The 17,161-nt window shown below is 36.9% G+C and overlaps 1 protein-coding gene across 3 annotated transcripts; it reads right to left on the reverse strand.

Moving 5' to 3' along the window:
- Positions 1-12: 12 nt before the first annotated feature.
- Positions 13-16,900, reverse strand: prkacb (protein kinase, cAMP-dependent, beta catalytic subunit). Of its 3 annotated transcripts, XM_015378640.1 has the most exons (11): positions 16,582-16,900; positions 11,387-11,395; positions 9,376-9,437; positions 8,925-9,053; positions 6,439-6,537; positions 5,572-5,654; positions 5,322-5,448; positions 5,061-5,156; positions 2,529-2,651; positions 1,265-1,429; positions 13-1,174 (listed from the first exon to the last, which is right to left on the reverse strand). In XM_015378640.1, the coding sequence occupies exons 1-11, from the start codon at positions 16,625-16,627 to the stop codon at positions 1,049-1,051; spliced, it is 1,065 nt and encodes a 354-aa protein (XP_015234126.1). In that variant the 5' UTR covers positions 16,628-16,900; the 3' UTR covers positions 13-1,048. The 3 variants fall into 3 exon arrangements, with proteins under 3 accessions (XP_015234126.1, XP_015234127.1, XP_015234125.1); XM_015378641.1 differs by lacking the exon at positions 11,387-11,395; XM_015378639.1 differs by lacking the exons at positions 11,387-11,395; positions 16,582-16,900 and adding an exon at positions 12,491-12,782.
- Between the last annotated feature and the right edge of the window lie 261 nt (positions 16,901-17,161).

The following is a 17,161-nucleotide window of genomic DNA, read 5'->3' on the forward strand; positions in this document are numbered from 1 at the left end:
AAAAAGAAACACAGCTGTCAAAAAAAAATCAAAACGCAACGTAAAGGGGGCAAAGGTCACCCCATATGAACACCGCTGCTTCCTACCCTTCAGATAATGTAACAAACTGACCTTTAAGCTATTGGGAAAAAAAAAAAAAAAAGCCATGCTAGTGCATTTCTGGACATACTTTTAAACGTACCACAAACATACGAACTGTGTGCACAGACAGAACGCAAACATCTTCAGGTTCACTTCTTGTGAAATATACTTGTACCTAGAAAATATAGAATTTCTCTCCATCAAAAGACTGAGGTAAAAAGGAAATGTTCTGTGATTAGATATGAATAAATCATGCTACAAATGTTTTAGCTGACATGTTTCTGCATCCTGATGCCGTTTGTTACTAGTAATTATTTTCTTTAAGAACTGATAGCGGGGGAAAAAAATGCATCTGTTTTTTAATCTAAAAATGAACTGCATCTGTTAAAAACGTGGTCATGCTTTAAAAAGAAAATAAATAAAGGATGTCTCACTTTTTTAAGTCTAAATAAAAACTCCTTTCCAGGTCTTGAGGAAGCCAAATTATTTTGAAATGCATCAAAACTCATCCATACCCCTTCCCTAAAAATCACAATGAGGATTGTAAAAGACGACAAAAAATAAAAACAGATAAAAAGAAAAAAAAAAAAACTCCTTCAATACCATTTGCAACAACAGGTAATACTACTACTCTCTGTACCTCATTAAAAAGGGAGTAAGTCATTTCGCATGTTCCTTTTCACATTCAAACTTTACACAAGGAGAGTCAAGATTAAAGGATAAAACAAAAAAACTATGACAATGTGGTCTAGTACTTCGTTGCAGCACATCAAGGTGTCTGCAGAATTTGCCTGTGTGTAGATCAATGCCAACAGCACCAGGGGGCATGGCAAAAAGGACCTCATTTGAGCAGTGTGGAATGAAGGAACGAGGCGATTGTTAGGAGCACGGGATGGCCTCAGTTCCACCTTATATCTCTCACCAGAGTGCAAATATCCCAAAGCCGCAGGAACCGCTCAGGCCTTGGCTAAAAGTCAGCAAACTCTTTTGCACACTTTTCTGTTTGCGAGACGCGGATGTCCTCTTCTTCATAATCGTCAAAGTTGCTTGTGTCTCCGGGTCCTCTGCACTTCGGCAAGAACGGAGCTTCAACCTGAAACAAAGTTTGAAAAAGTGCCAACGTAGGGCAAAATCTGACAGCGTGGAATGAAAGACATGTAAGTGTTTGAGGAAAAGGAAATACCTTTCGCTCATAGATGGCTATCCAGTCTGTTGAAGAGAACCACTTATGGTTCTTTATGTCGTTTACACCGTTCTTTAGGTTGCCGAATCTCTTTGTCAGATCCACCTGGAGCAGGTTCCTCAGCAAGTCCTTCAAGTCGGAGCTAAAGTGAGATGGAAATCGCACCTGCAAGGCAAGAAGTAACGTGTCCTGATCAACAGAAGAAATTGACATAGAAATATATATATGTTTCTGTCTCATCAAAGAGCTAAAATGCCATAAACCAACAAATTATAAAACTTCCAGACAAACTAAATTCTAGTGCCGGCAACATCTATTTTCTTTCTTATAAATGTCTCCTAAGCTTACATATTTCAGAAAAATTAACATCATTTTTCATGTGAATAATTGCAGTTAAAAGCAAATTTGAAAAACATTTTTCTTTTTGGGGGCAACAGTTCATTAAAATGAACCAAAAGCATGACTACTGTTAGGCGTTTTTAGCAACAGGACATTGCTGTGGTTAAATTTTGTCCCGTTTCAGGTCATATCACGTCACAGTTTGATATGAATATGGATTTTGACTGGGCCACTTATTGGTTTGGACACATCTTTACCATTAGTAGCCACAATCACCCAATCCTATAACACAGACGTTAAAGAACAGATCAGAAGACAACTTTGACTTTAGTGCCTTTCCCATGACGAGGGGAAACTGGGGAAAACTCTTGCTAGATTACGACTTTACGCATAGAGCCACAAACACCACAGATTTTTGTATTCACTCAAAAATAGAAGAACTCTATTTTCCAGTCAGTATTTATGTTAATGTATTGGTACCTTCTAAAAACAAATAAATCATTAAATGTTTAAACAAACAAAAAGACAAAAAAAAAATCACACTAATAATTTTGGAAACTTTCAATCATTTCTTTTTCTTAATCATTATTTTAAAGTTTATGTCTTTTAGCCCCACAGACTAAGGTAAACTGTCAGCATGAAGCATGAAATAGGTCCTAATAACTGATTAGCTAACCTACATTGAAATTTAACTGCAGTTTATTACACTGACGCATTCAAAAAATTAATATTGCAACAGAGCAATATGAAGTTGAGTGAGGAAATATGCTATTGGTATATAACCAAAACACATTTTAATTTATGATTTTCAGATTACACGAGTCTAAGATATATTTAAAATAAGTTATAAATGAGAAGAGCCAACAGAAAACCATGTAAGAGAATCAACTCCCATATTCTAACAAAATTAACTATTTTTTCTTACCTTGCCAGACACGATCTTTTCATAAATCTGTATGGGCTGATCGGCAAAAAAAGGAGGGTAACCAGCAGCCATCTCATAAATAAGAACTCCAAGAGCCCACCAGTCAACAGCTTTGTTGTAGCCCTGAGATAAGGAGATAAATCAAATCACAATTACTCCCTAGATAAAGTCTGGGAAAGCTTCACGCTGTAAAAACAAAAATAAAATGTGCCACGATTATTGAATCAAATCTAATCTATACTCCCCTTTTAAGATGATAAGAGTAGAAATGTGTGCTTTAGCTTTAGGAGCCACACAATATTCTATCCTGAGAGTAAATGCTTTGTTTGCAGCTGTTGTGCAGCCATCAAACACCTAGAGTCACTTGGTATAACCCTGGTGATAATGCACTATGTCAGCACAGCAGTCAGCTTCAATTCCTGCCTGCATCAAAGCCTCCTGACTTCCAGTCTTGTGTCTGAGTCAAGGGAAATAAATCCGAACACAGACAAGTCACTCAAGCCTTTAAAGCCAATATGATGTTTGAGAACAAAAACTACTTGGCTTATCTTTAAAGTCCTTTTCCATTAACTTGTTTTTTTTTTTTTTTATCTCATATATCATTAACTGAATAAGGCTCCCCTGAATTTGAATCAATGGAAAAGCAAACGTAACAATAATCCCACTTAACTCAACAATTAAAGATCAATCTTTCAAATCTTAAAATAAATCCACTTCATGCGGTATTTTATTTTCTGAACATATCAGTGCTCAGTTGTTAGTTTCAGTTAAAAAGTGATAAATCCAAAATTTATTGTAATGTTAATGTACATCACGCATGTCAGCACCAATACAACTTCTGATAATCAATAGAGTTGAAAGAATTACAAAGATTTGTAATGTTTATACCTGACATCCCTAAATAGTGAAAAATGACAGGTTTTTGGTTTGTTTTCTCCTTTTGTTTTTTTTTTTTCCAGATATCAGTGATCAATGAATATAGATTTTTTTCTATGAGTGTCTGTTTCTTCAAGCTCATTGGTAAGTTATTTGTCTTCTTGCTGGCTTAGATGTTTTTTTAGGTCACAACGAAAGAGTTTAACCAGGATTATATCTTGATACGACACGTTCAAAGAATGAGTGGTTCTTTGTCCTTTTCTGGGTTTTGTATACTTTAGGAAACATTTCTTTGACTCTTTGAAGCTTAAAATGTAGTTATCCCAGTTTATCACAAAACATTGGTTAATAAACAGTACTTGGTGTCCCCTTATATTAATTTTGATTCGATCTGTTTTTACAATAGTGAAAGTGGTTCAACTGTATTCCAAAATACTCATGTATTTTATTTTTTTCCTGTCACATTAAACACAAAGTGCAAACTTGTAAATCAGACAGTTTAAACTTTATATGTAAACAAAACTGTCTCATAAGTGCAAACTTGTTTGTGAAAAGCGAAAAGTGAAGCCTCACATGAGCAAGCAGACGTGATACAGCGGGGAAACAGCAGACATGCATAAGCTGCATTATCTCCACTGCAGAAACCATATTTCCAGCATTGTCTGTAACAACTAAAGGGTGTTTGCTGGTCAGCCCCAATTTATGAATGTCTTCAGTCAACCTATTGGTTATATTTGCAGCTGTCTGCAGCTGTCTTGAAGTCATCTTGAGTACATCTTTCCTGCTCATTTGAATTTGAACATCACGCGCGTCACTATAAAATTATTTGATCTCATTCCCTAGACATCGATTTTGCCAAAATGTAAAGGAATCAATTCGAAATCGATTAAATCGATTTTTTTTTACCCAGCCCTAGTCCTCAGGTATTGTTCTTTGGCCCTGAGAAGACACTTTGGAGCCAACTATCTGCATTTAAGAACCCAGTCCAAAATGCTTTTATATGTTCAGAGATAATCAAACAGATGAGCGATCAAACCAAATCATGATATGGGCTGCCAGAGGAAGCAGCTTTAATAGAGTTGCACAAACAGCTTTGCAGCAATAAGCAGGTTATAGGTTTTACTGTAGGTGTTAAAAGGAAGAATGTAGTAAAATACTTTATGCAGGATGTGCTGTTTTACACCAATAACTGACCAAAACAATCTAATTTACCGCTACATCCTATATTTCAACATATGTAGCAAATGGAGGAATTTTTTGTTTTCTTTTTAATCAGGAACAATAAAATAATAAAAATAAAAAGTCTAGATGGTATTAAAATCTTTTTATTCCTGTCATTTTAGAGCTTAGTAGTACCAGAGATGTTTTTTGCCATAATAAACTTAGAACTCCTGAATAGCACTTATCAACACCAATTGCACTTTGAAGTTTTCTTGTTTTTGTTCAAAGATTGTCTGATTGAAAAGACAATAACATCCAATTATATGACAGTAGAGTTAAAGTTATAGAAAAATAAGGAAGCTTTTTATAAAAGATGAACTTCTGCACAAATACTACGTTTTTTTATATGATTGCTACTATGTTATTGAACCCCATAGAAACGCTGCCTGACTGCCTATCAGTTTCGGTGGAGGAAGATGGACGACAATGGTTCACCTTGCTGAGGATGATCTCAGGAGCCAGATACTCAGGAGTTCCACACAATGTCCAGGTTCTGCCTTTTACTCGCTTGGCAAAACCAAAGTCTGTGACCTTGAGAGAAGATGACATCCAAGTGAAAAGGCAAAGACAATGTGTTCAAATGTGATTTTTCTTTAAGTCTTATCAAAAAACAAAAAGGTAAGTCCACTTTATTTTTTTGTTTCTGCTCTGGTAACTTTATTTTTTTCTACACTAAATCTGAGATGACCTGGTTACCTGGATGTATCCATGTTGATCTATGAGCAGGTTTTCAGGCTTCAGGTCTCTGTAGATGAGGTCTAAAGAGTGAAGGTACTCGAAGGTGAGCACGATCTGAGCTGCATAAAATCTTGCATGATGTTCACTGAAAAAAGGAAACACATGATTGGAGAGACTGTAGAAAAGTTGGACTATTTCAAGAGAAATAAGCAAATAAGTCCATGACAAATAAAAAAACTAAACCATAACCATCAGATTCGCCTTGTACCTGAACCGTCCTGTGCGTCTAAGGTGTGAGAACATTTCTCCACCGGGCACATACTCCATCACCATGTAGAGGTTCGAGTTGTCCTGGAACATTAACGACATTTATCACAGGGGTTCTTTCAATGTATGACAACAATATAATCGGTCTAATTTTAGTCCTCAGAATTAGAAAAATTTCCTAAACAGTAAAGAAACACAAGCCCTGGCATTTCTTTCAAGAGACAACAGTAAAGTAATGAAATGGTAAATATTGGATGCACTGATCTGTTTTTTTTTTTTTTTTTCCCCGATCCAGTCTGATACCGATATACGGTCTGAGAATATGGGCTGATATCCGATACCGATTAGATACTTCTGTTGAATAAATCAACCGTTTACCTTGCCAAATGAGTAAAAGGCATCACGCTTAATATAAACATTGTTAAAAAAAAAGGCAACAAATGAACACAGATGTAAATCCTCAGTAGCTTCTTTGTATACTCTCTACAGTGTCGTAATCAGCGTTACAGTCATCTGATTGAAGTAACCAGAATCCATAAAATTAAAAATGACTGGATCGGTCATTCATCCTTTATTTGATGTAACTAATCAGTCAGTATTGGAGCTTATATTCGGTCGGGATGTTCAGATCGGTGCGTCTCTCATAAATGTATGCTATGTTGTTTCGGATGCTACATTTGCTTACTGAAATCACATAATCAGAGGCTTTTCAAATTATGCAAACTCAGATAGGATCAATATTTGGGAATGTTGTAAGAAAATGATCAAAAGCATGAATACTTCAGGACAAAAATGAAGTATTGAAAACGACATCTGGAAAAAGAAACTCTTCAAACTCAGACGCAGAAGGCTTCACCTCCATCATTACCTTGAAAGCGTATTCCAATCTGACGAGGAATGGGAAGGACACGGCTTGTAGTATTTTCTTTTCATTTAATGTGTGCTCTATCTGCTTCAACTTCACCACCTGAAAACACAGAGCAATGGAGAATTCAATGAAAAGTATTCTGGATGCTCCCTAATGTGTCGGATAGGCGTCGAAGTTGTATGTCAGCACACAGCAGCAGAGATACCACCAAATGACTAAAATAAAACCTGGCAATAAGATTTGCTAGGATGTGACGGCTGCAGTTTCAAGATTCTGAAAACAAATTAACATTTTACCTTAAATGATGTCAAATGCTGTAGCTATATCAACCATGTGTTTAAAAACTCTCTTTCCCTCATAATAAAGTAGATTAACAGCGTAGTAAATTAATTCCCAAATTTCCAAACTAAACAGCTCAGCTGTGCTGCAAAGCCTTCATTCCAAACAACTCACCAGCTTTTGCAGATATGCAAAATAACAAGGCACCATATGACCAGTGGTCTAGATAAGGGTTGAGATACATCAAAGACCTCTTCTACAAACATAAGTAAAGGTTTTCAAGACTAAACAAAAACATAAGCTAAATACAGCAAATTGTTTAATCTTGTACAAAATAGGTACACTTCACAGGAACAAGTTGTTTCAGCCTAAAACTGAATTATCAGGATGCATAACTGCTTTAAAATCCAGTATGCCTGGTTTCTGCATGCTTTTGTATTCACCCACTTTAATCTTATAGTTTTAAATAAAGTGCAAAAGCTCTCAGTTATCAAATTATTAGTAAGTCTGGCTATGAGTCCTTTGATTTCAGTAGAAATTCATCAGTTTTTTTTAAGGCCTCCGAAGTGTTTTAGAAAACATCCAAGACCAACGACCATAGGGAACACATCAGGTATACAGCTGTGAGAAAGTTAAGTTAAGGCCACAAGGCATAAAGGAGCCTTTTTTTTCCGTTTAAGTAACTAAACAAAGTAAACAGTTACAATAAAATAGTTACAGTTTACGACAGGTTGCTGCAGGGATGCACAGTGAAACAGGGGGTAGCTGTGCCGCCTTGCAGCAAGAAGGTTCTGGGTTCGATTCCCGGCCCAGGGTCTTTCTGCATGGAGTTTGCATGTTCTCCCTGTGCATGCATGGGTTTTCTCCAGGTACTCCGGCGTCCTCCCACAGTCCAAAAAACATGACTGTTAGGTTGATTGGCTTCTCTAAATTCTGCTTAGGTGTGAGTGTGTTTGTGAATGGTTGTTTTTCCTCTTTGTCTCTGTGTTGCCCTGCGATGGACTGGCGACCTGTCCAGGGTGGACCCCGCCTCTCGCTCATTAACAGCTGGAGATAGGCACCAGCGCTCAGCGGGTCCCCAGCTGGGATAATCATGACAGAAAATGGATGGATGCATGGAAGAGGTTGTTTTGTGTTTTAAGGGAAATTATACTTCAGTTTATTGCAATACTGTATAGTGCAACTGACTTTTCTTTTTTTCAGCTGTCAAAAAAACTGATTGAGCACTTTATTCTAAATTAAATTGGGACCCATCAAGAAGAGTTTCAGAACTACTGCCTTAACCTACAACCAATGCTAAAGAGGAAGAGTGAGAATCAAAACATTTTTGACAACAGCCAAGTTAAAGGGTAGATAAATGCTTATAACACTGTGTACTATAGCAATACTTGGCCTCTTCATCTAACTATGAGCTGATAGAAATGCATTTCAGATGATTGGATGAGGTTTTGACTCTAGGGGCTTACCACATATGCACGCCACACTTTGTATACTATGTGTAAAATACCAAGGGGTATGAATACTATTCAAGGCATAATATTCACATTTTGAGTGAGATGAGCAGCTGAAAGAACGCTCTGAAATCAAACACTGAGTACAAACCACGTCTAAAGCTACAGAGAAGGTCATGTAGACAGGAAATGGACATATTCACAAAGGGGAATAGGAAGTTTATCTGAGTGCAGAAAGGAGTCACAGAAAAAAAAGTGTAGGGAACTACTACTGTAACAAAAATAATAATAATAGTTAGATTGTGACACATAGGTATCCAAGATTACATCTCATTTCTCTTATAAAGTAATGCTAAGGAGCAAAAAGAGGCTAAGCCAAGTAAAGGAAAAAAATTGAAGTTGTTTTGTTGAAGTGAAAAAGAAAGTCACAGGTTTAACCTCTAAATTCAACAGTCAAATTCAAGTGAGCAGAACAGCTTCAGAAGACCAACACCGTGAAAGCCTGTCTGTACCACTTCCACATCAGTATTTAAAGATCGAAACTCTCATGTGGAGGGCCTTTGGGGTTTTCGGTGATAACGTACCAGCAGTGCATGAGAGGAAGCACACCATTTCCTTTCATCAGATACACAGCCTCTGCGTTTATGTAAAGCGCTCCTGCAAACTTTCTCTGTTTACAAGCCTTACAACAACGACAACAGTACCTAATATTGTTTGTAAGGTGGCAATGGGTTTTATAAAACAAAATGTGCTCACTTTTTGTTTGTCCAAGATCTTCATGGCGTAGAACTGGTTTGTTCCTTTATGCCTCACGAGCATCACACGTCCAAAGGAGCCAGTGCCCAGAGTCTTGAACCTTTCAAACTCATCCAGGGTTGTTGTACACTGTAAGAAATACACAGCAATCAAAATAATAAAGGGATTTTAACTGTGTTTAGGCCTGGATTACTTGCATTGCAACCCCCCTTATTGATATAGCTCAAGCTGATTTCATATTAGCTGGATGGGGACATTTTCAGTGAAAGGAGCTGCTGTATTACAAGACGGTGTGAATTATCCAGTGGGTTAGCATTCAGGCTTACAATATGCAAGCAATTTTAACTACCGGTAGATGAAAATAATATCATTTTAAACATTGAAAATATGTCTATTTTATAAAAAGAATAGAAACTAAAGGGTTCAAATTTTAGAAATTAGAAGATATTACCTGTGGGGGACACTCCCATTTTCTTAAAAAATCTTCTTTGGCTTTAGCTAAGAACTCTTTCACTATAAAAAAAAGAAAAAAAGGAACACGATTGTATTAAAACAATTCAAATGTCAGTACTTAGCAATATAAAGTCCAATTTCACATTCAGGGATTATAAAAAGCAAACAGTTTACATCTTCGGGGGAAACAAAAGCATTCTGAGGTCAGGCAAGTCGTGGGGAGAGGAGACTATACTAAAATCAAACGCAAATAAAAAAAGTTGTCAAAGTCAAAACCACACGCCTAAGCAGGAAACTTTGAATCACAAAGTGATGCGAAGAGCTCTGTGAACTTTCCGGATCTGGTCAAATTTGAGAGAAGCTGCTCTGCATCTCTTTAAGGAGAGGGGTGCAGGTAAAGGAGAGAGACCATATACAAAAAGACACAAGGTACAACATACATGTAACTAAGAACATAGAGCAGGCATGATGAGGACGGTGCACTGTTAAAGTCACAGCAGACATGAGGTGTCCGAAGTCACAGAGCCATTTAAAACAGCCAGATATCACAGATTTAAGCTTCGCTTTTAATCCATGGGGTTCTAAACTTTGTATGGATCATAAAATAAAAAGATGGAAAAGTAACAATTTAGATAATTTGCAATTTCATTTTTTTTTTAATAAAACTAAAGAGAGTAGACTGGATACATCTTTTTACTTTTTGTTAATTATATTAGCGCTATGAAAGTGGTGCATGTCAAAACTTCTTTTGTTTGTGTTTATTTGTAGTGATGTTTAAATGTTAAAATGATCACAGTGTTTTTGTGTCAGCCAACCTGAATAAAACCAATTTTAAATAATGATTTAATTTACAGAGGTGAAAAAAAGCTACCCAAACCTAATTGCCTCAGTGTTAAAGGTAATTATTTTCTTTATCAAATCATAAACCAACTTTGATTTTCTATATTGTTTGCTATAGTTTCCCAAACTACTCTTTGTCTGGAGACTGCTTGACACATTAACTCAAGAAATCACTTAAACTGGACCTTTTGCACAACACGAAGTAGGCTTAAAGATCTCTAAAAAGACAAAACAAATCGCACCAGATGATAACATCTGGAAAAAAAGCTTTCTGGACTCCAGAAAATCACAATGAGAGTCATTATCCAAAAAAGGAAAAGATATGGTGAAATGGTGAACCTTAATAAGAGAGCTCAGTCCACCAAAATCACTCAGACATCTGGCATCAGAACAACATCAAAGGTCTCAGAGCCTCAGTTCATTTCAGTCTTCATGATTCAACAATGAGAGACATTCTGAGCCTAAGCTGTATCTATGGGAAAGATTCAAGGCCAAAACTGACCGAAAGTAATTTTGAAGGAGAACTTCCAGCCATCAGTTTGGGACATTTAGTTTTAACATAACTGGGATATGCAGCAGAAAAAATGATCAAAAGCACACTATCAAAAGTCCACACCTCAAAGCTCTAAATGATGGTATATTCAAAGTCTGGGATTAAACCCTGACCTTAAACAGAACCCTCATGCTCCTAAACCCTCCAGTGTGGCTGAAATAAAACTATTCTATGAAAAATAGTGGGTCAAAATCCCCCCACAATGATTTATATTTATTTATTTATACAGATGCTTAATGATATGTTAATTTTTCTTCACAGGTAGCCAGATAGGTTTGGGTAACTGTTATGCTTAAGAAAGTTGTTATATCTTCATTAGAAAGCTGAGTACTTTCCGCAGTGTTATTATTATTTCTTTGATGATCTTAAATATTGTTAGTATATATACATATACTAAAGATGAAATGAACAATCGAATTTTAAATTAAGCTTTAACAATGGTTTATGGCCATTATAAAACATTTAATTTCACATAACACAACAATCCAAACCAGGATGAGTTCAATGACATGTTCAACTGCTTTGCAAGTTTTGGAATTAGGGAAACAAGGCTGTCCAAGAGCATTATACATTTTCTCTCTGTGACTTGGGATGTCTCATGGAACAATGAGCGTACCAAAAGTCTCTACAGTTTGCCCAGGGATTGCAGGAACATTCACCCATATGGATGGAAATGATGGAGAAGAAAAAGAGAGGAAGAACATTTTATGAAGTGCAAAAAAAACAAGAACATTTCAGAAACACATGTAGAAAAAAAAGAACACTGGACACAATGTAATGCATCCTTATCACAAGACATCGAATCAAATTAGACAATTCATCTTTTTGAATAAGCTACAGAATCGAGGATATTTATGTTGTTGTGCAGGAATAATGAGGCTTTCTGAGCGTTTTAACAAAATGAGGAAACGCAGTTGTTAACTGCGATGGTCTTTCTAAATGCAATTTTTTTCACTCTTCTCCTTGTCTTTTGTCATCACAAATAACACCTCACTCAATCAGTGCTAAAGGATTTTCAATGTGTGAAATCTAGACCTGTTTGTGCATCGAAGGCTAACACAAACAAGTGTTATTATGCTCGCACTTATACTGTAATGACATAGTGATTTGATACATTTTCTGCAGCTTCACTGTTAGGCTGCATATTAATATAATATATAATGAATTTATTTCAGGCTTTACTTAGTAGTAAATATTATTTTGCCATTCCTAACAATATGGTTCAATTTTGCTTTTCACAAAGACAAAAAAATACAACACTGACAGTAGGAGACTGTAATAAAGCCATGAAAATGATATTTTATGCTAAAAGATGCACAAAAATGACAAGACATATATATAAATGTACGATTATATTATATGACGGAAGTGCCTGAATCAGCCTGTAATAAAAAGCATTACGTTTAAAATGGCAGTGCTTCTAGGTAAGAAATGATCTTAAAAATGTGTTTGTAGTAAAAGCAAATTTTAGGCTATTGAGGAAATAAAAAATAAGTTAAACAAACTTTATTTTTAGTTTCAAATCCTGATATCACAACAAACTTAAAGAAAAACACTTTTCAGACACAATACATGAGCTGTAAAGATTAAGAGAGCCAATGGTTTAATGGAATAGGTGCTACATAGAAAATATCTCAGTACTTTCAGTTTTTCTAATGCAAGAAACAGCCCACCCTGCTCAGAGCTAAAGTTTAGCACAAAAGACATCCACTGCACTTACTCGACTTATCCCACATGACGGTGAACTCAGAAATTTGAGGCACTTCACTCTCCTGTCCCTTGCTCTCTTGTCCGCTCTTAAGATATTTGTGGATTAAGCGGCTGGCAAAGGAGTGATCCTTCCCCTGTGCCATTTCTAAGGTAAATAAGTTGATATGCGAGTGTAGAAAGCCTTCAAATAAAGCAACCGTTTGCAGGTTTTACACCACTGACACTAACTTCCTGTATGCAGTCAAGTCCTGTGCAATGGCTGCTTAACCACATTAAGTTAAGTTTCCTGTTCACGTCCTCGTCTACTGTGGCCCAATATGTGTCCAGTTGGTGCTGTTTCTACACCTCTCAGGCAAATTGTAATTTTTTTTTTCTTCGTGATTTGTTTTGCTTTCGCGGAGAAAAATCCAACAGAGCATGGAGGACCTGGCTTGAAATTTGAAAAACATTGTGCAGTCACAGAAAACCAAGACTACTGATGGGAACCCTTAAACACCCATAAAGCGATGGAATAAAGCACCTCGCTCCGGCAAACATGCTCTCTGGTGGATGTGTTACATACTGCACTTATTCAGTGGGTGATATGACTTAAAAATCTAGCCTCTGAATTGTTTCTACTATATCCAATGAATACTTTTTTAAATTTTCACAACAAAAATAACTCGGGCTGAAACATTTAATTGGATTATGGTGATGAATTGATTATTGAAATAATCATAAACTAATTTAGTAATCAATTAATTGTTAAATACAGTATAGAGACTGTACAACATGCCTTCAGCTGACAGAGTAACTTACTTAGAGCAGTTATTATATTAAAATTGTAAAAAAAAAAATATATATATATATATATATAAACATTTTGCATTTAAGATAAAAAAAAAGAAAAAATTCCGTCCGTCAATAGGCTCTATCCAGAACTCCTCAAGTTGAAAAGTTTTAGTTTCACCTGGTTTAATTAATTAAAAAATCTTTAAGGAACCTTTTGCTGTCAGATAACTAATCGAATTAATTGATAGATTAATCAAAAATGACAAGCATCACTTTCAAAAACAAGCTTTTATTTTAATCATCTCCTTTGGGAGGTCACCTTAATATATCTAAAAGTGATGAACCGATGTCCCCCTGAGCTATGGAAGCATAAGCGATGCAAAAAATAAAAATAAATAAAGATTTTCCAAAAAAAGTTATCTTAATAGACAGAAATTTCAATCAATCGATTTTATCGTTAATCGCCCAGTTCTTGTTTTCAGTTTACTCCATCCAGTCAACAATGTAGAAAAAAAATCTAGGACAATCAAAACTTTTTTTATTGTTAATATTGTGAAATTCAAAATAGCAATAAATATTAAATCTGCAGTGTGTAGTTCTCAGCTACATCTGCTGGTCAGACTGCGGACTGTAGCGACATCGAACTCTCCTCCCACCGCTTCTTCCCTTTCAATACTACGGAAGCTTTCATGGTACAAAATAAGTTCTGCAACGTCACCTATCTTGTAAAGTGATGACGAGGTCATTTTATATATATATAGAATTTTATAGATGGTATTTTTTCCCCACATCGTTGTCAAGTTTTAGTGAGCTGCTTAGCATGGTGTTATAAACAGACTAAGTAACTGGAGGCGTTACGTTTGATAGTGAGATTGCGTTGGTTGGAAGCATATATCTTCCCAGATTACAGAATCCAAGTCTGGACTGTGGCATGGTGGTTATTAGACGAGGAAGAGGGTGAGGAATAGGGGTGTAAATAATAATCGTTTTGTATTGATCCATCGATCCAACAGCCGACAATCCGATGCATCGACATGTCCGCAAGAGTGTTGATTCATGTTTTTTTTTTCCTCCGGTCTATTTTTATCCATTTGTTCCTGGGCGTAGTTCTCCCTCCCGTGCTGCGGTTGCGCTAAACCTATTTTGCCCTCCTACCTCGCTTCCTGGTTATACTCCTGCAGCAGTATGTCGCAGTGAGCTTGACACAGACATTTTTGATTTATGCTCAATATTGAAACATGGTCTGCGCTATACGCTGTGGTTCTAGATACGACCGAGGCGGCGAGGAAGTGGGGGCAAGTTTGTCCAACAACGGAGGAACATGATGGCGAAAAATAGCAGGGATCCAGGTGGAAAAAGGGTCCCAGCGTTCTCACGCATCTCGCTCTTCTAGCTGGTCAAACTTCACAAGTTATTTTCCACAATTTTGGTCATAAAAACAAAACAAGCCGGCCTCCTGTCTGCGGAGGGGGCGGGGACGTCGACATTCTGGAGCCGAGGTATTGCATTGCACTCATTGCACTGATTTTGTGCAGTATTTTTTGAAGCAAAGCCTTTCAGAATCTATAATGCAGAGGCATTGTTACTTTTCAGTGAATGAGGTTTTAATAGGCCTAGGTGGAGTACAACTTTTCTACTTCTGTTATTTGCTGTTGATTCTTAAATAAAATGCATGACAACATCACAGCTTTCATTGATTTATTTCAAATTTGAAACATTGTCTAGCCTGTAAGGTAAAAAACAAAAAAAAAACAAAAAACAATTAATCGAATTAAATCGTATCGTATTCTTGAGTGTTGAAAATATTCGAATCGTTGGGTCAGGAAATCGATACTGAATCAAATCGCCAAGATGGGTGTGATTTACACCCCTAGTGAGGAAGGGAGCAGAGGAGACAAGATTTGAAGCCCTCCAAAGGAGCTGGAGAGAAGTAACTGAGGTGTGTATCCAGAAGATTATTTTGTTGTATATCTATGAGGTCTGTGTGATACAGTAGAAATAATCCTAATTCAGCATATTTTATTTACCTTTCTGAGCGCTAAATGTAGTTAAGTTGCTGTTGTCAGTAGCTCGAGGAATAATCTCTGAGTAACGTCAGTACTCACTACCTGTGAAACATCAGGGACGTTTCTCAGTGGAACCCTGTATACTTGCAGAAGTCACATTGGAGCATAACGGCAATCTCTACAGTAACAAGTTTGTTAGCTCTGTGTTTCCGTAGCGCAATTTCCGTAGCACAGCAATTTCTAAGGCAACACAAACATAAATATGGAGATATTACATAACATTTCTGTCTGTAAACCCCTGAAATTATTACACACTGTAGCTTTAAGAATACATCTAAAAATATAAGAATGATTTGTTACCATACATGTCTGACTTGTGCTTTTCATTGGTTTCTAGTTGCAGCCCTCTGCAGAAACTGCATGTGGCCAAAATCACAAGTTTGTTAGACAGCAGAAACTAATGCCAATCAGAAAGCAGGTCAAGACCAGGGCTCTGCAGACTGGCCACAAGCTATGACACAGTTTGCTGGATTAGGCTGGCAACTCAGAACAACAACAACATTCCCATGACTGCTTCCCCCAAGTAATCTATAGAAGATTTACATTGTAGAACGGGTGCACAATAGGGTTACTTTGAACGAGGAGTTATATAAACTGGTTTTTACACTACAGAGTTCCAGGGTGTTTAAAGATCAATATATATTGTGAAAAAAGAATGGTAATAAATGGCTAATAACAGCAGTAATAACAGCAGTAATATTGCTAATGAAATGAACAGCAATTTAAAACTGTCAACACTGATTTAGTGGTAAAGTTACCTAAAATAAGACTTATTAGCCAAAGCAAACGCTTTTAAACTCTAATTGTTTTTAGCTTCATCCAGGCCCTGCCTAGCAGCTTGTTAGATGATGTTATCTTGCTGTCAGGCACGTGATATTGGCCCTTTTAAAGTTAAACAAATAGCTCCACTTAAAGCAATAAACATATTAAAACAATCAGTTTATTTCATGAACCACGTGATCCTTGACATTCAGACCCACGATCAGATTGACGATGATATATAAAATTCAGATATAAGATGGTTCTTAACATTTCCCTCACAGTTTTGAACTTCGATTATTAGCAACCAGAGAGGACGCTTTGTAAAAGTGTCCTAACCAAAGATGGTTGTTCCCTGCATCCCATGCTACTGTACTGTCTGCTCCAGTGATGGAAAAACTGCTAAATGATGCTAGCCGTTGGGTTTTAACAGCAAGCTGACAAATTCTGGTACAATTAACATTAAACGGCTAAAAGCAAACAGGATGGCTTCCTGGGGGCTCACCGCTTTCCTGTTCATTTCCTTTCTTGGCAGTCGCTGCGTTTCCCATCGTAGGCAGACAGGGCGATGCACAGCTGGCTAGGAGCGATGATGGTGGCCGTTAGCTAACAGGCTCCTCCGCTAGCTCGATAACAAAATTCAGCTTGTTCACACCGGCTGGCTAAAAACACCATTAATGTGCCTTCTTTATCGACAAAACCTGGTCTTACTCGGCTGGCCGACTCGCAGATGCTTATAAATCGTGTCCTTTTTGCTGTTCATGTAAACATCTGCTGGAATGACAACATGATCCAGACTTTTCACCTCTGCCTCCTCTCGTCCTGCGCGGCGTTCACGTCATATGGGAATATCCATGGATGCGTTTGATAGGTGGAACGCTGCCTTCACTGACTATTCGGAAATTACAGGTTTAGCGAAAGAGTTTTGCCTTTCGTAGTTGTAATTATTGAAAGGTGTTGTAAGGTTCTATGTTAAGCTGTAACAGTTTTAAAAGTGTTAAATTGTTGCAGTCTATCAAAGTGAGGTGTAATATAGTATAGTATCGTACAGTATAGTATAGTACAGTACAATATAGTATAGTATC

The sequence above is a fragment of the Cyprinodon variegatus genome, unplaced genomic scaffold (genome assembly GCF_000732505.1).
Source record: "Cyprinodon variegatus isolate N-32 unplaced genomic scaffold, C_variegatus-1.0 Scaffold176, whole genome shotgun sequence".
NCBI classification, from domain to species: Eukaryota; Metazoa; Chordata; class Actinopteri; order Cyprinodontiformes; family Cyprinodontidae; genus Cyprinodon; species Cyprinodon variegatus.